Source organism: Chiloscyllium plagiosum, chromosome 4 (assembly GCF_004010195.1).
Source record: "Chiloscyllium plagiosum isolate BGI_BamShark_2017 chromosome 4, ASM401019v2, whole genome shotgun sequence".
NCBI classification, from domain to species: domain Eukaryota; kingdom Metazoa; phylum Chordata; class Chondrichthyes; order Orectolobiformes; family Hemiscylliidae; genus Chiloscyllium; species Chiloscyllium plagiosum.
This window is the reverse complement of record NC_057713.1, coordinates 8,220,665-8,237,278: the sequence shown is the minus strand read 5'-3', so window position 1 is coordinate 8,237,278 and position 16,614 is coordinate 8,220,665. Positions and strand designations below refer to the sequence as shown.

The window sequence follows — 16,614 nt, the reverse complement described above, 5'->3', positions numbered from 1 at the left end:
CCTGGCTGACAGATGAAAACAGGTGTTTAAGGGTTCTGCTCAGTCTAGGAGCAGCTCTGAACTAGCTGGGTCAGTGTCATGTGTTATGAATAAAGGGTGACTTGGTGATAGGATATCGGCCTTAGAGTTGTTTCAAGAATAACTCTCTACATACTGAAATCCCTCCTCCCTCATTCCTCTGCACTCCAAGATCTTGACTATTTTTTGAAAGGGTGATGCCCAAAACTATACACAATGCTCCAGCTTTTCTTGATGCATTGAAGGGCACAATATCTGACCTAGTGTGGTGGTAGGCTACCATGGTCAGCCTACAGGCAGCAACAACAAAATCAACCCACAACGATATTTGTTGGTTTAACACGAAATACTTGTGGCAGAACCTGCCAATTAAGAATTAACCCTCTCAACCACAACCAATAAACAGGCCATTTGAAGACAACCATTTGTAATGGATTTATTCACTGAATGCCGATAATCATTTTCAAATGGGAGGAGACCAACCAACCCAAGTTGGAGATGAAGAAGCAATTCATAAATGTTTAGAATTACTTTCTTGCTATTGTACTCTCGACTGCCATTTGTAAAGCCAAGAATTTGGAGTCTGGAAAAAGCAACTCCTTTTACTATACTTTACTCGTGGAGCATGGACAGCAATAACCACTAAAACAGGGAATGACAAGTTGCTCATTGCAGTAACACCTGTTTCACAAACCCACTGTATGAATTACCACTTTCAAAACATAAGCATAAGGTCAAAACAATTGGAGGAAAAACCAGGAGACAAAGGCATTTCCTTCATGCTCAGAGAAAATGAGCCAAATAATTTGTCATTATTACAAAATACAGGTAATGCATATGATGCAATTATACTACTGTATCCAAGTGTTCCAACAAAGCCAAGTACTTGAAGCTCTAAAGAAGAGTCACTGAACCTGAAATGTTAACTCTGCTTTCTCTCCACACATACTGCCATTTCTCCAGAAATGTCTGGAGGTTCTCTCAGATTTCCAACATCTGGAGTTCTTTGTTTTTCTTATAATAAAGGCTACTGTCCACGCCCAAAACCCCCAACAAAGTCATTTTTGTAGTAAGTCCCCCCAAGGGGGACTTTTCTTTGTTTCTTCCTAAAATACCTCACTATAGTCAAACGTGTCTGTCAGAACATAGACTGAATACTGACATGAGGTCAAAAGAGACTATTATACAATTTCCTCTCTTTTCCATATCAAACAAGCAAAAAGACTGTTGGCAGAGCACCAAGAAAAAGTGAGCATAAACATAAGCAAACAGAAAATTGGTTCAAAGCAGTGCAGGGTGTGAAACTTGGAATCAGAACAAGTTCTCTGTGCTTCACTCTGTAGCACATACAAATAATCACAGATACAAAACAGCCTTTGTCACTAAAAGTAGATCCAAAATCCTAGAAAAGGAACAAGATCCTAGGACAGAGGTGTCTAGGTAAAATGAGAGAAGTCGTCCTTCGGTAACATTTTATCCAACTATCAATAGCTTGTGCTTCAATGTTTTACTTGAATTGGTCAAGGTCTGTTTTATTACTGAGTTGTGTAGTACTGTAAGGGACGGTAAGGTGAAACCCTGAAGAAAATTTTAAAAGGTGCAACAATTGCCTTCTGGAAGAAAGGCAGACCTGTGTGAGAACACATTGGAGGGGTATAAACATGCTGATTTGTTTAAAGAAAATTAAATAGTGTCACAGGAAAGTTGAGGATTGATTTGTTAGTGATTAACTGCTGTTAGGTACTGTGTACAAAATGCTGAAAGAAATTATTTTATTTTTATAAAATTATAATCATCTCAATTATAATTTTTAACAAGTTCTGTAAGAATGGAAGAAACAGAAATTCATTTAATATTTATCTCAATCATAAGTGGTAAATTTTACCAGATTCTAATATTTAATTTAGTACACAAGATGGTAGCGAGAAGAAGGAATTTATTAGATTAAATCAAATTATGTAATTATTACTTCATTAAGACACAATAAAGATAGCAGAGCAGGTGAGATGTTGAAGTTATAGAACACAATTCTTCTCTTGGATGCTGATGCGATCCATTTACATCTGTTTGCACTTTGAGCATCTCTGGCTCTGAGTTTACAACCTTAAGGCCAAACTATAGGGGCAACGACACACCAAGAATGAGGAAAGTTACCTGGACACCTTATTTCAGTCACATTCTTTTGGATAGGTTTTTCTCTATTCTCTCAAGGGACACTGGTGTCGCTGACCAGCATTTACTGCCTGTCCCTTGTTGCCCTTGAGAAGATGGTAGCGAGCTGCTTTCTGGAATTGCTGTAGTCCATGCCCTGCAGGAAGATCTAGGATTTTTACCCAGCGTAATGGTGATATATTTCCAAATCAGGATAGTGTATGGTTAGGAGGGATACTTTGTCAGTGGTGTTCCCATTTATCTGCCCTTGTGCTTCTAGATCGAAGTGGTCATGGGTTTGGAAGGTGCTGTCTAAGGATCTCTTGCGAATTATGAAGTCAATCTTGTACATAATACTCACTGCTGTTACTGAGTGGAGGGACTGGAAACTTGTGGATGTGGTGCCAATTGAGTCAGAAGCTTTGACTTGGACAGTATTATGTTGTTGGAGCTGCACCCATCCAGGCAAGTGGGGAGATTTCCATCACAGTCCTGATTTATGCCTTGTAGATAGTGGACAGGCTTTGGCGAGTCAGGTGGTGAGTAACTCACTCCGGTAAAAACAATGACTGCAGATGCTGGAAACCAGATTCTGGATTAGTGGTGCTGGAAGAGCACAGCAGTTCAGGCAGAATCCAAGGAGCAGTAAAATCGACGTTTCGGGCAAAAGCCCTTCATCAGGAATAAAGCTAGAAACATCGATTTTACTGCTCCTTGGATGCTGCCTGAACTGCTGTGCTCTTCCAGCACCACTAATCCAGTAACTCACTTCACTGTTCCTAGCCTCTGACCTGTTCTTGTAGCCACTGTATTTATATTGCGAGTCCAGTTGAGTTTCTGGTCAATGATAAGCCCCAGGATGTTAATAGTGGCAGATTCAGTGGTGATAACATCATTCAATATCATGGGATGGTGATCAGATTGTCTCTTATTGGAGGTGACCATTGCCTGGTTTTGTGACTTTCTTGCCACTTGTCAGCCCAAGCCTGGATATTGAACAGATTTTGTTGCATTTGAACATGGGACTGCTTCAGTATCTGAGTCATAATGGTGTTGAATATTGTGCAATTGTTAGCAAACATCCCCACTTCTGACATCATGATGAAGGAAGATCATTAATGAAGCAGCTGAAGATGGCTGGGCTCAGAAAACTACCTTAAACTCCTGCAGGGTTATACTGGAGCTGAGATGACTGATCGCCAACATCCAGAACCATTTTCCTATGTGCCAGATATGACTCCAACCAACGGAGTATTTGCCCCGATTCCCACTGACTCCCACTTTGCTGAGGCTTTTTGATGCCACATACCGTTGAATGCAGCCTTGATGTCAACGGCTGTCACTCTCACCTCACCTCTGGAATTTAGCTCTCTTGCCCTTTTTTGAACCAAGACTGTAATGAGGTCAGAGCTGAGTGGCCCTGGTGGAACCCAAACTAGGTATCACTGAGCAGGTGCTGCTTTGATTATACTGTTAATGACACCTTCTATCACATTCCTGATGATCGAGAGTAGACTGATGGGGCAGGAATTGCCCAGTTTGGATTTGTCCTGTATTTTGCGTATAGGACATACCCGGGTAATTTTCCGCACTGTCGGACAGATCTTGCAGCTGTACTGGACAGCCAGGCTAGGGGTGTGACAAGTCCTCAATATTGTTGCTGGAATGTTTTCAGGGCCCAAAGCCTTTGCAGTATCCAGTGCCTCCAACTGTTTCTTGATATCAAAATAGATCATCTACTCAGCACTTCTGGTTAAAGATTATTGCAAAAGTTTCAGCCTTATCTTTCACACTGACTGGTCTTCCGATTTGGTTAGTGATCGGGGAAAAGTGAAGCAGGTAAGCATGCAGAGACATCAGGAATATAGGAAACTCAGTCTTGACATTGTCAAACAGCTTTCAAGTTCTTTCAGTTTGCTTTGAAAAGAGTAAGGGCTGCTGGACAGATGAGCTACCTGGCTACGGCATCGAGATATAGGAAGCCATTCCAATGGGAGCAAACAAAAGGAATGTAGTGGTTGTAGGAAACAATACAGTGAGAGGATTTACTGTTCGCTGCAGCGAGTTGCAAGAGTTCAGAAGGCTGTGTTGACGGCCAGGTGCCAGAGCTTTTATATATTTACTCATGGGATGGAAGCGTTGGTAGACAGGCCAGCATTTATTGCCCATTCCCAATTGCTCAGAGCACAGTTAAGAATCAACCACATTGCTGTGAATCTGAAGCCATCTGTAAGCCAGACCAGGTAAGGATGGCAGATCCCTTTCCTTCAAAGGCATGAGGGAAACAGATGAGTTTTGATGACAATTGACATAGGGTTACGAGGTGCCACCAGGCTAGATTTCTATTCCCAATTTTTATTAAATTCATTTTTCACCATCTTCCATCATGGGATTCAGTCTCTTGTTCTCTGAATTCCCACACGAGCTGAGGTTACCATGAAGGTCCTGTCCTCTTAATCTCATCCCTCACCTGAGGCACAGTGACCCTCAGGGTAAACTCACCACTAATTATCTCTCCCCCTAACAGTCCTAAGATCACTTGGGACTACAGTAAAGCGTTTTTATTTAAGAATAAATGGAACTATGGATGGATTGCAGTCAGACTACCAGAATGCTTTTGACAAGGTGTATATAAAGATTATTTGAGAAAATAAAATCTCAATATTTATGGGGTAATGTACTGGCATGAATAGAAGATTGGTTAGTTAAGGAGAGTAGGTATAAGATTTGTATGATTAGATTAGATTAGATTCCCTACAGTGTGGAAACAGGCCTTTCGGCCCAACAAGTCCACACCGATCCTCCGAAGAGCAAGCCACCCAGACCCATTTCCCTCTGACTAATGCACCTAACACTATGGGGCACCTAACACTATGGGCAATTTTAGCACATCTTTGGACTGTGGAAGGAAACCGGAGGAAACCCACGCAGACATGAGGAGAATGTGCAAACTCCACACAGACAGTTGCCCGAGGCGGGTATTGAACCCGGGTCCCTAGCGCTGTGAGGCAGCAGTGCTAAGCAGTGAGCCACCGTGCAGGCCCACCGTGTCATAAGTAGTATGCCACAGGGATCAATGTTGGGAACCCAATTTTCACAATTTATGTAAGTGACTTGGATTAAAGCATGATTGTTAAATTTGCTGAGGACAAAAAAAGAGATAGAAAATTAAACTGTGAAGGCATCAGATGCTTCAAAGGGATATAGATAGCTTTAAAAAGTGGATGAAGATTTAGCAAATTAAGCGAAACATGGGAATGTGTGGAATCGTCCATTTGGTAGGAAGGATAAACATGAATCATATTATCTAAAGAGTGAAAGATTTCAGAGCTCTGAGATGCAAAGGGAACTGGCTGCCCCAGCGCATAGAATGCAAGAGGTAATTACAGCAAATAGTTTGAGAAGCTAATGGAATAGTATCCTTTATTGCAAGGGGAATTGAAAATAAAAGTAAGTAGGTTATGTTTCAGCTATACAGGAAATTATGAGACTACATTTAGAATATAGTCTACAGTATTAGTCTCTTTATACAAGAAAGGATATAAATGTTTGGGAGCAGTGCAGAGAAGGTTCACTAAATTAATAGCTGGAAATGTATAGCTTATGAGGGGCTTGCATCCTCTGCAGTTTAGAAGAGAAGAGGCAACTTGATTGAAACATTTAAGATCCTGAGGTGTCCTCACAGGGTAAATATGGAGATGAAGTGCCCTCGTGCAGGAGAAATAAGAACTTTCATTTAAAAAATCAGGGGTCGCCCATTTAAGGCAGAGATTAGGAGAATTTATTTTGCATGGGTGCACCACCACAGTTAAATTCCTTTCCAAGCCAAGCTTGACTTGGAACTTGACCACAATTCCTGCACTGTTGCTGGGTCCAAACCCTGGAAGTCCCTTCTTAAAGACACTATGGATGTAATTACCCCCATGCACTTTAGAGATTCAAGAAGGAAACTCATCAGTACCTGGAGTAATTAGGATGGTAATAAATGCTGACCTAGCCAACAATGTCCACATCCTATGAACTAATTAAAAGAAATAATGGAGGAAGAGAAAAATGTGCAAGGAAATAGGTAAAAAGCAGGAGATTACCTTGAGGCAATGATCCTCATTTAATGAGGCAGTGCAGACACGACAGGCCAAATGGCCTCCTTCTATACTGTCATAACTTTTGCATTTTGTTTCTGCATAGTTCATCATGTCTTCACATCCTTTCAGAGTGTGGTACCCAAAATTGGGCACAGCTCTCCAGCTGAGGCCAATTCAGTCTTTTAGAGGTCCTCTATGACTTCCTTGTTTTTGTACTCCCTCTTCATAAGTTAGAAGATCTCAGTACCATTTCAATTACTTTCTAAACAGTCTAAAGAGAAAAGGTTTGCTTGGCTTTGGGGAAAAGGCAGGGAACAGGAATAACTCCGGCACAGAACTAACAGGCCAAATAGAATCCTGCTGTGCGGTAAACATTCCATGCTTCTGCAAAAAAGTTCCATTTTTAACCAAATGTTACAGTATAACACACAGCTAAAGCCAATAGCTTTAACTCTTTATCTGAAAGCACTCAGAAAAAATGGATTTGCATCGGTTAGCACTGTTGCCTCACAGCGCCAGAGGCCCGGGTTCAATTCCCGCCTCGTGCAACTGTCTGTGTGGAGTTTGCACATTCTCCCCATGTCTGCGTGGGTTTCCTGCAGGTGCTCCGGTTTCCACCCACAGTCCAAAGATGTGCAGGTTAAGTGAACTGGCCATTGTAAATTGTCTGTAGTGTTAGGTGATGGGGTACATGTAGGGGAATGGTTCTGGGTGGGTTGCTATTCGGAGGGTCAGTGTGGACGTGTTGGGCCAAAGGGCCCGTTTCTGTATTGTACGTAATCTAATAGAGGAAAAGAGATGAACAGCATGGAAACAGACCCTTTGGTCCAACCCGTCCATGCCGACCAGATATCCCAACCTAATCTAGTTCCACCTGCCAGCACCTGCCCCATATCCCTCCAAACCCTTCCTATTCTTATACCCTTCCAAATGCCTCTTAAATGTTGAAATTGTACCAGCCTCTACCACATCCTCTGGCAGCTCATTCCATACACGTACCACCCTCTGCGCGAAAAAGTTGCCCCTTAGGTCTCTTTTATATCTTTCCCCTCTCACCCTAAACCTATGCCCTCTAGTTCTGGACTCTCCCACCCCAGGGAAAAGACTTTGTCTATTTATCCTATCCATGCCCCTCATAATTTTGCAAACTTCTATAAGGTCACCCCTCAGCCTCCGACGTTCCAGGGAATACAGCCCCAGCCTGTTCAGCCTCTCCCTATAGCTCACATCTTTGTAAATCTTTTCTGAATGCTAAGATTTGCTTTCCCAAAATGCAGCACCTTGCATTTATCGGAATTAAACTCCATCTGCCACTTCTCAGCCCATTGGCCCATCTGGTCCAGATCCTGTTGTAATCCTGTTGTAATCCTGTTGTAACCCTCTTCGCTGTCTACTACACCTCCAATTTTGGTGTCATCTGAAAATTTACTAACTGTACCTCTTTTGCTCACATCCAAATCATTTATGTAAATGACAACAAGTAGAGGGCCCAGCACCGATTCTTGTGGCACTCCACTGATCACAGGCCTCCAGTCTGAACAACAATCTTCCACAACCACCCTCTGTCTTCTACCTTTGAGCCAGTTCTGTATCCAAATGGCTAGTTCTCCCTGTATTCCATGAGATCTAACCTTGCTAATCAGTCTCCTATGGGGAACCTTGTAGAACTGAAAATGTGTTGCTGGAAAAGCGCAGCAGTTCAGGCAGCATCCAAGGAACAGGAGAATCGACGTTTCGGGCATGAGCCCTTCTTAAGGAATGAGGAAAGTGTGTCCAGTGGGCCAAGATAAAAGGTAGGGAGGAGGGACTTGGGGAGGGGCGTTGGAAATGCGATAGGTGGAAGGAGGTCAAGGTGAGGGTGATAGGCCGGAGTGGGGTGGGGGCGGAGAGGTCAGGAAGAAGATTGCAGGTTAGAAAGGCGGTGCCGAGAGATTTGAACTGAGACAAGGTGGGGAAAGGGGAAATGAGGAAACTGGAGAAATCGGAGTTCATCCCTTGTGGTTGGAGGGTTCCCAGGCAGAAGATGAGGCGCTCTTCCTCCAACCGTCGTGTTGCCATGGTCTGGCGATGGAAGAGTCCAAGGACCTACATATCCTTGGTGGAGTGGGAGGGGAAGTTGAAGTGTTGAGCCACGGGGTGATTGGGTTGGTTGGTCCAGGTGTCCCAGAGGTGTTCTCTGAAACGTTCCACAAGTAGGCGGCCTGTCTCCCCAATATAGAGGAGGCCACATCGGGTGCAGCGGATGCAATAAATGATGTGTGTGGAGGTGCAGGTGAATTTGTGACGGATATGGAAGTATCTCTTGGGGCCTTGGAGGGAAGTAAGGGAGGAGGTGTGGGCGTAAGTTTTGCATTTCTTGCGATTGCAGGGGAAGGTGGCGGGAGTGGAGATTGGGTTGGTGGGGGGGTGTGGACCTGACGAGGGAGTCACAGAGGGAGTGGTCTTTTCGGAACGCAGTTCGGGGAGGGGGAGGGAATATATCCCGGGTGGTGGGTTCCGTTTGGAGGTGGCAGAAATGACGGCAGATGATACACTGTACATGGAGGTTGGTGGGGTGGTAGGTGAGGACCAGTGGGGTTCTGTCCTGGTAGAACCTTGTAGAACGCCTTACTAAAGTCCATATGTGGGCGGCACGGTGGCACAGTGGCTAGCACTGCTGCCTCACAGCGCCGGAAACCCGGGTTCATTTCCCGCCTCAGGCGACTGACTGTGTGGAGTTTGCTCGTTGTCCCCGTGTCTGTGTGGGTTTCCTCCAGGTGCTCCGGTTTCCTCCCACAGTCACAAAGATGTGCAGGTAAGGTGAATTGGCCATGCTAAATTGCCCGTAGTGTTAGGTAAGGGGTAAATGTAGGGATATGGGTGGCTTGCGCTTTGGCGGGTCGGTGTGGACTTGTTGGGCCGAAGGGCCTGTTTCCACACTGTAATGTAATCTAAATATAGATCACATCTACTGCTCTGCCCTCAATCTTCTTTGTTACTTCTTCAAAAAACTCAATCAAGTTTGTGAGACATGATTTCCCACCCATAAAGCCATGTTGACTAGCCCGAATCAGTTCTTTCCCTTTCCAAATACATGTGCATCCTGTCCCTCAGGATGTACCTCCAACAACTTGCCCACCACCGAGGTCAGGCTCACCGGTCTATAGTTCCCTGGCTTGTCCTTACCACCCTCCTTAAACAGTGGCACCACATTTGCCAACCTCCAGTCTTCTGACACCTCACCTGTGACTATCGATGATACAAATACCTCAACAAGAGGCCCAGCAATCACTTCTCTAGCTTTCCACAGCATTCTCGGATACACCTGATCAGGTCCTGGGGATTTATCCACCTTTAACAATTTCAAGACATCCAGCACTTCCTCCTCTGTAATCTGGACATTTTGCAAGGTGTCACCATCTATTTCCCTACAGTCTATATCTTCCATAATAAATACTGATGCAAAATATTCATTTAGTATCTCCCCCATTTTCTGTGGCTCCACACAAAGGCCACCTTGCTAATCTTTGAGGGGCCCTATTCTCTCCCTAGTTACCCTTTTGTCCTTAATATATTTGTAAAAACACTTTGGATTCTCCTTAATTCTATTTGCCAAAGCTATCTCATGTCCCCTTTTTGCCCTCCTGATTTCTCTCAAGTATATTCCTTCTTTCTTTATACTCTTCTCAGGATTCACTAGATCTATCCTGTCTATACCTGACATATGCTTCCTTCTTTTTCTTAACCAAACCCTCAATTTCTTTAGTCATCCAGCAGTCCCTATACCTACAAGCCTTCCCTTTCACCCTGACAGGAATATGCTTTCTCTGGATTCTTGTTATCTCATTTCTGATGGCTTCCTATTTTCCAGCCATCCCTTTACCTGCGAACATCTGCCTCTAATCAGCTTTCAAAAGTTCTTGCCTAATACCGTCAAAATTGGCCTTTCTCCAAGTTAGAACTTCAACTTTTAGATCTGGTCTATCCTTTTCCAATAAGGTGATCATCCCTTTCTTATTTCTCAGTTCCACCCAAATAACTTCCCTGGATGTATTTCCAGGAATAACTTCCCTCGATGTATTTCCAGGAATATCCTCCCTCAGCATAGCCGTAATGCTATCCCTTATCAAAAATGCCACTCCCCCTCCTCTCTTGCCTCCCTTTCTATCCTTCCTGTAGCATTTGTATCCTGGAACATTCAGCTGCCAGTCCTGCCCATTCCTGAGCCATGTTTCCATAATTGCTATGATATCCCAGTCCCATGTTCCTAACCATGCCCTGAGTTAATCTGCCTTCCCTGTTAGGCCCCTTGCATTGAAATAAATGCAGTTTAATTTATTTGTCCTCCCTTGTCCCTGCCTGCTTTGACTGTTTGACTCAGGTCTGTTCTCAACTGTACCCGTCTCAGATTGATCTCTTTCCTCACTATCTCCCTGGGTCCCACCTTACTAGTTTAAATCCTCCCAAGCAGTTCTAGCAAATTTCCCTGCCAGTGTATTAGTCCCCTTCAAATTTAGGTGCAATCCACCCTTCTTGGACAGGTCACTTCTATCCCAAAAGAGATTCCAATGATCCAAAAATGTGAATCCTTCTCCCATACACCAGCTCCTCAGCCATGCATTCATCTGCCCTATCCTCCTATTCCTGCCCTCACCTAATCTAATCATGAAAGTAAGCACCGCGAAACTGAATGAATTTGAGAAAAATGCTGTATAATACCTTACCTTAACATAACAGTGTGCATAGCAGTTGTGCAGCAAGTTATCAGATGGTTGATTAAGGCTGCTGACAGCAGGTACAAGTTGCCCAGCATACATTGGCACAGAATGTTCCAAACTGCCCTTGTCCACTTGTATTCTCAAGGCAGGTAGAGGTCGCAATGGATGAAAATGTGGTGCACTTACATAAGACATGGAGTTCTAGAAGAACAAAATAATTTTTTTTTAAGATAATATTTCAAATAGTGACACATGCAGACCATGAGAGATTATATGCAGTCCTGCTTAAGCTGATCATCAGCCCACGAAGCAGTAAGGTCCTTGTGATTTAGTCCAAAGTTAGGGACCATAAATATGAAAATAACAAATAAGAAGATGGGAGCCAGTAAGAAAGTCAGGAGAAATTTCTTGACTTGGAGAGTCATTCGAATATGGAGCTCATTGCCACAAACACAAGTGGGAAAGCTGATGGGAGATATGCTGATAGGATTATACAGAGGGTGGGAGGATGTTCACATGAAGCGTTAGCCCCTTTACAAATCAGTTGGTCTGTTTCTTTACCGAACATATTATGTAATTCTATGTGAAACTGGTCTCTGTATTCCTAAATTAGCTAAATAATCATTTTACAAAGCTCCTGTTGATGCCTGTCAGAGGAAGTGCACTTGCAGCAAAGACAGCAGTTTGCTGCATGTCTTCACAGTTAAGCAATGAAACACTTCCCGTGTAGACAAAATGAAGTCTACAATATGCAAATCAAGACCCCTCCCCAAATCAACCATCACACTGGAACCATCATGACACCCCTCCCTCCTCATTGGACATGACTGCCCCAGACAGAACACACTCACTCCCTAATCCCACCAGACCCAATTTCTCCCAAGCACCCTAAATGCTGCATCATGTACCTGGCTCCACTTCCACCTTTAACCTGGCACCCTGTCCAGCTGGCATTTACCCAGCTGGTTCCCAAACCAGACTCATCTAATATCCTACCCTTGGAATCCTAACCCTCTTCCCATTTGATACCCTACTAACCTAGTACGATATCACTACTCACCTGGCATGCTACCATGGCACCCTACCACTTGCCCTAGAGCACCCTACGTACATCCCCCCTCGCCCCGCACATGGCACTCTAACATTGTAGGCTGCAGCGGGACAGTTGTAGGCTGTAGCGGGACATTGACAGGATGCAGAGATGGGCTGAGAGGTGGCAGATGGAGTTCTACCTGGATAAATGCGAGGTGATGCATTTTGGAAGGTCGTCTTTGAAAGCTGAGTACAGGATTAAGGATAGGATTCTTGCAGTGTCGAGGAACAGAGGGATCTTGGTGTGCAGGTACATAGATCCCTTACAATGGCCACCCAAGTAGACAGGGTTGTTAAGAAAGCATATGGTGTTTTGGCTTTCATTAACAGGGGGATTGAGTTTAAGAGCAGTGAGATCTTGTCTATAAAACTTTGGTTAGACCACACTTGGAATACTGCATCCAGTTCTGGTCGCCCTATTATAGGAAAGATGTGGATGCTTTGGAGAGGATTCACAGGAGGTTTACCAGGATGCTGCCTCGACTGGAGGGGTTATCTTACAAAGAGAGGTTGACTGAGCTCGGACTTTTTTCATTGGAGAAAAGGAGGAGGAGAGGGGACCTAATTGAGGTATACAAGATAATGAGAGGCATAGATAGAGTCAATAGCCAGAGACTATTTCCCAGGACAGAAATGACACGAGGGGTCATAGTTTTAAACTGGTTGGAGGAAAGTATAGAGGGGATGTCAGAGGCGGGTTCTTTACACAGAGAGTTGAGAGAGCATGGAATGCGTTGCCAGCAGCAGTTGTGGAAGCAAGGTCATTGGGGACATTTAAGAGACCACTGGACGTGCATATGGTCACAGAAATGGGAGGATGCATACATGAGGATCAGTGGTCGGCACAACATCGTGGGCTGAAGGGCCTGTTCTGTGCTGTACTGTTCCATGTTCTATTGCATTTACCTTATGTACTTACAATCTGACAGCAGCTATCAAATCAACACTCAGGACCATGACATTTCAGCATATGGCAATTAAATGCTGTTAAAGGGACACAGTTGGCCTACCTCCAACAGTACTGCACTATAAAAGAACTGACAGAATGGAAGCATGGCTCCGCACTTCTTAAGGAGCCGTCAGAAACATGGAGCTCCCTTATTTCATAAAAAAAGATCGGTCCAAGTGGCAATGAGACTGCCACACCTCTGAAAATCCAATCCATTTTGTTTCAAAGTGATACAGTTCAGTTCAAAACTAGTGGCTTAAATCTAAAAAAGAAAACTACAAAGGTATGAGAGGCAAGTTGGCTGTAATATATTGAGAAACCACATTAAAACGTATCATGGTAGATAACTAAAATCTAGTTTTAAAGAATTAATGCACGCTTGAAAACAAAATATACACTCCTTTGAGGCACAAAAACCAAAAGGACAAAGCAATCTATCCATGGCTAACAAGAATTCCTTTGATCTAATACTACTTATGAATTTACCAAAGTAATAAAACTGGGAATTGGAGCAGTTTAGAAATCAAAAAAGGACGACTAAAACAACTGAGAAGGCAGGAGAAAATGGAAGGTAATATGTAAACCACTAGGAAACAGTAAAAAATGGCTGTAAAATTTTCTATAGGTACAATATATGAAAGGGAAAAGATTACACAAGACAAATGTTGGCCCATTACAGGCACAGAAAGGAGATTATGAAATAAGGAAACGGCAGATAAACTAAGCAAATACGTTTGCACCCACCTTCATGGAGGAACCTACAAAAAAAACCTCCTAGGAATGTAAAAGAACAGACTAGCAAGAATGAAGAACTGAAATAAATTAGTATTTGTTCAAAAAAAAAGTAATACTGGAGAAAGTAATGGAATTGCATCTTGATAAATGGCCTGGACCTGATTAGCTGCATTCCTGAGTGTTGATAGAGGTGCCTGTAGAGGAAAGATCTGGTTGGCGGTCACCTTCCAAAATTCCAGGGATTCAGAAATGGTTCCTGCATATTGGAAGGTAGCAAATATACCCATTATTTAATTTAAGTAGGGAGGGAGAAAACAGGGAATGGGTGGCACAGTGGTTAGCACTACTGCCTGTCAGCGTTAGGGACCGAGATTCAACTCCAGCCTTGGGTGACTGTCTGTGTGGATTTTGCACATTCTCCCCACATGGGTTTCTACTGGTGCTCCGGCTTCCTTCCACAATCCAAAGATTGCAGGCTAGGTGAAATGACCATAGTAAATGCAGGATTACGGGGATAGGGCAGGAGGCAGGGTCTTAGTGCCTTGCTCTTCGGAGGATCAGAGCAGGCTCAATGCAGGAATTCTATGATTCTATGATAAAGACATATTAGCCTGGCATCAGCAGTGGAAAAATGCTAGAATCTATGAAAAAGAATGTGATTCTGATCACTTGGAAAATAAAGTTTGCTCACCAAGTGTGGACATGGATTTAGAAAAGGGAAATTGTGTATAAAAAACCTGTTGGAATTTTCTGAGTGCACAATTAGGAGGCACCAAACGGAGGCCAAACGGATGAGGAGTATTTGGATTCCAGAAGGCTTTTGATAAATTCCCATAGAAGAAGTTATTAAACAAAACTAGAGCTCATGGTTTTACAGGCAATATATTGACCTGGATTGAGGATTTATCAATGAACAGAAAACAGAATAGGAATAAATGGATCATTCTTAGATTGGACCCAAGTTATCCACACTCAACATAATGATTTAGACATGACAAACAAATGTAATATTTTCAAATATACTGAAAACACAAAACTAGATGGAATGAGAGTTGTGAGGAGGAAACAAAGCACTTTGGGGGAATTGTAGAGTTAATTAGTGGGCAAGAAAATAGATGGAACATGGTACAAAAAATGTGAAATTATTCACTTTGGTAGGGTAAACACAAATGCTGAGCCTTCCTTAAATGGTGAGTGAGTGAGAATCGACAGCTAAATGGATTGTTGGACACGAAAAGTTAATTTGCAGGTCGGACAAGTTAGGAAGGAAATGGTACGTTGGCCTTTTGTGCAAGAGGAGTTCAGCACAGAACTAAAAGTGTCTTGCTACAACTGTAGAGCCCTAGTGAGACCACACCTGGAATACTATGTGTAGTTCTGGTCTCCTTACTTAAAGAAGGATATACTTGGCAAAGAGGAAATATAACAAAGTTTCACTAGATTACTCCCTTTAACATATGAGGTAATAGTTGGTGACTGGAAATGTATTCTCTAATAGTTTAGAAGAATGCAATATGATATCACTGAAATTTCCAAACTTCTTGCTTGCCTAAAGAGGATATTTTCCCTGGCTCTCCTTGAGAACAGAATCGAAAAGTGTATTGCTGAAAAAGCACAGCAGGTCAGGCAGCATCCAAGGAGCAGGAGAGCTGGTGTTTCAGGCATAAGCCCTTCATCAGGAATGTCAAGGAACAGAATCATAGACTATTTAGGACTGAGATGAGGAGAATTTCTTCACTCAGGTAATGAATTGTTCTAATTAATGAATGCAGAAGGCTATGGGAGAACAGTCACTGAGCATGTTGAAGATAGGGATCAACGGCTTCTCCATACCAAAGACACCAAAGGATACAAGGATGGTGCAAGAAAATGGTTGAGGTAAAAAAATTCAGTCCTGAGCTAATTGACACAAGGGGCCAAATTATCTATACCCATGCCTATCTCCAATGTTCATATATTCCTAATGTTCATACACTATCAACTTTCATTATCTGCAGCAGTTTAGTCCATTCCAGAACCCAGCAGTAACATGATCAACCTTGTTGCCCACAGAAGGCTGTGCTCTGTCACAGGCCTTTCCAAAGTCACTATTTTAATTTTATACTAACATTTTATATAATTGTATAAAATTATACTAATTTTATACTACTACAAATGTAGAGGTAGTTAAAAAATGTAAAAAAGGACAATTAAAGTTGTCCCTAATTGGCAAACAATCTGAAGAAATCCAATTGAAATGTCATATCTAAAAGAAATCCTTTTCCTTTCTACATAGATTTATTAATTTATGTAAATGGCTTTTTACCTTTTCACCTAAAATTATTGGAAGTAGGTTGTCCAGCAGGTTGAATTCAGCAAGAGTAATTGTAATTGTTGTTTTTAAAACAGTTATACAAGTTAATCTTGTTGGAATATACTCTTCTAAAGCAGCCAATTCTTCTTGGCTTGGCATTGTTCTCTTCTCATCCACAGTTTCTGAAAGATTTCAAAGGAATAATGTCAGCTTAAATATAATTGTTACTATTAGAAGAACTGGAGGTAGTTTGGAAAGCAAACACAATATTGACAGAATGATAACAAACTTAATGAGACATGACTATTGGAATAGTAATAGATTAGCATCTTACATTTGTGTCTGTTATATAACGAGGAGAGAGTGAGGTCTACAGATGCTGGAGATCAGAGCTGAAAATGTGTTGCTGGAACAGCACAGCAGGTCAGGCAGCATTCAGGGAACAGGAGAATCGATGTTTCGGGCATAAGCCCTTCTTCAGGAATGAGGAAAGTGTGTCCAGCAGGCTAAGATAAAAGGTAGGGAGGAGGGACTTGGGGGAGGGGCGTTGGAAATGAGATAGGTGGAAGGAGGTCAAGGTGAGGGTGATAGGCC

General features: G+C 42.8%; 1 protein-coding gene across 9 annotated transcripts in view; it reads right to left on the bottom strand.

The window, feature by feature from the left end:
• LOC122548836 (vacuolar protein sorting-associated protein 13B-like) overlaps positions 1-16,614 on the bottom strand; it is a 968,370-nt gene that overhangs the window by 769,359 nt on the left and 182,397 nt on the right. For all 9 annotated transcript variants that reach the window (XM_043687672.1, XM_043687667.1, XM_043687669.1 and 6 more), the window contains exons 14-15: positions 16,033-16,202; positions 10,958-11,152 (exon numbers count right to left, since the gene is read on the bottom strand). In XM_043687672.1, coding sequence (XP_043543607.1) covers positions 10,958-11,152; positions 16,033-16,202 — 365 coding nt within the window. The remainder of the gene's footprint in view (positions 1-10,957; positions 11,153-16,032; positions 16,203-16,614) is intronic.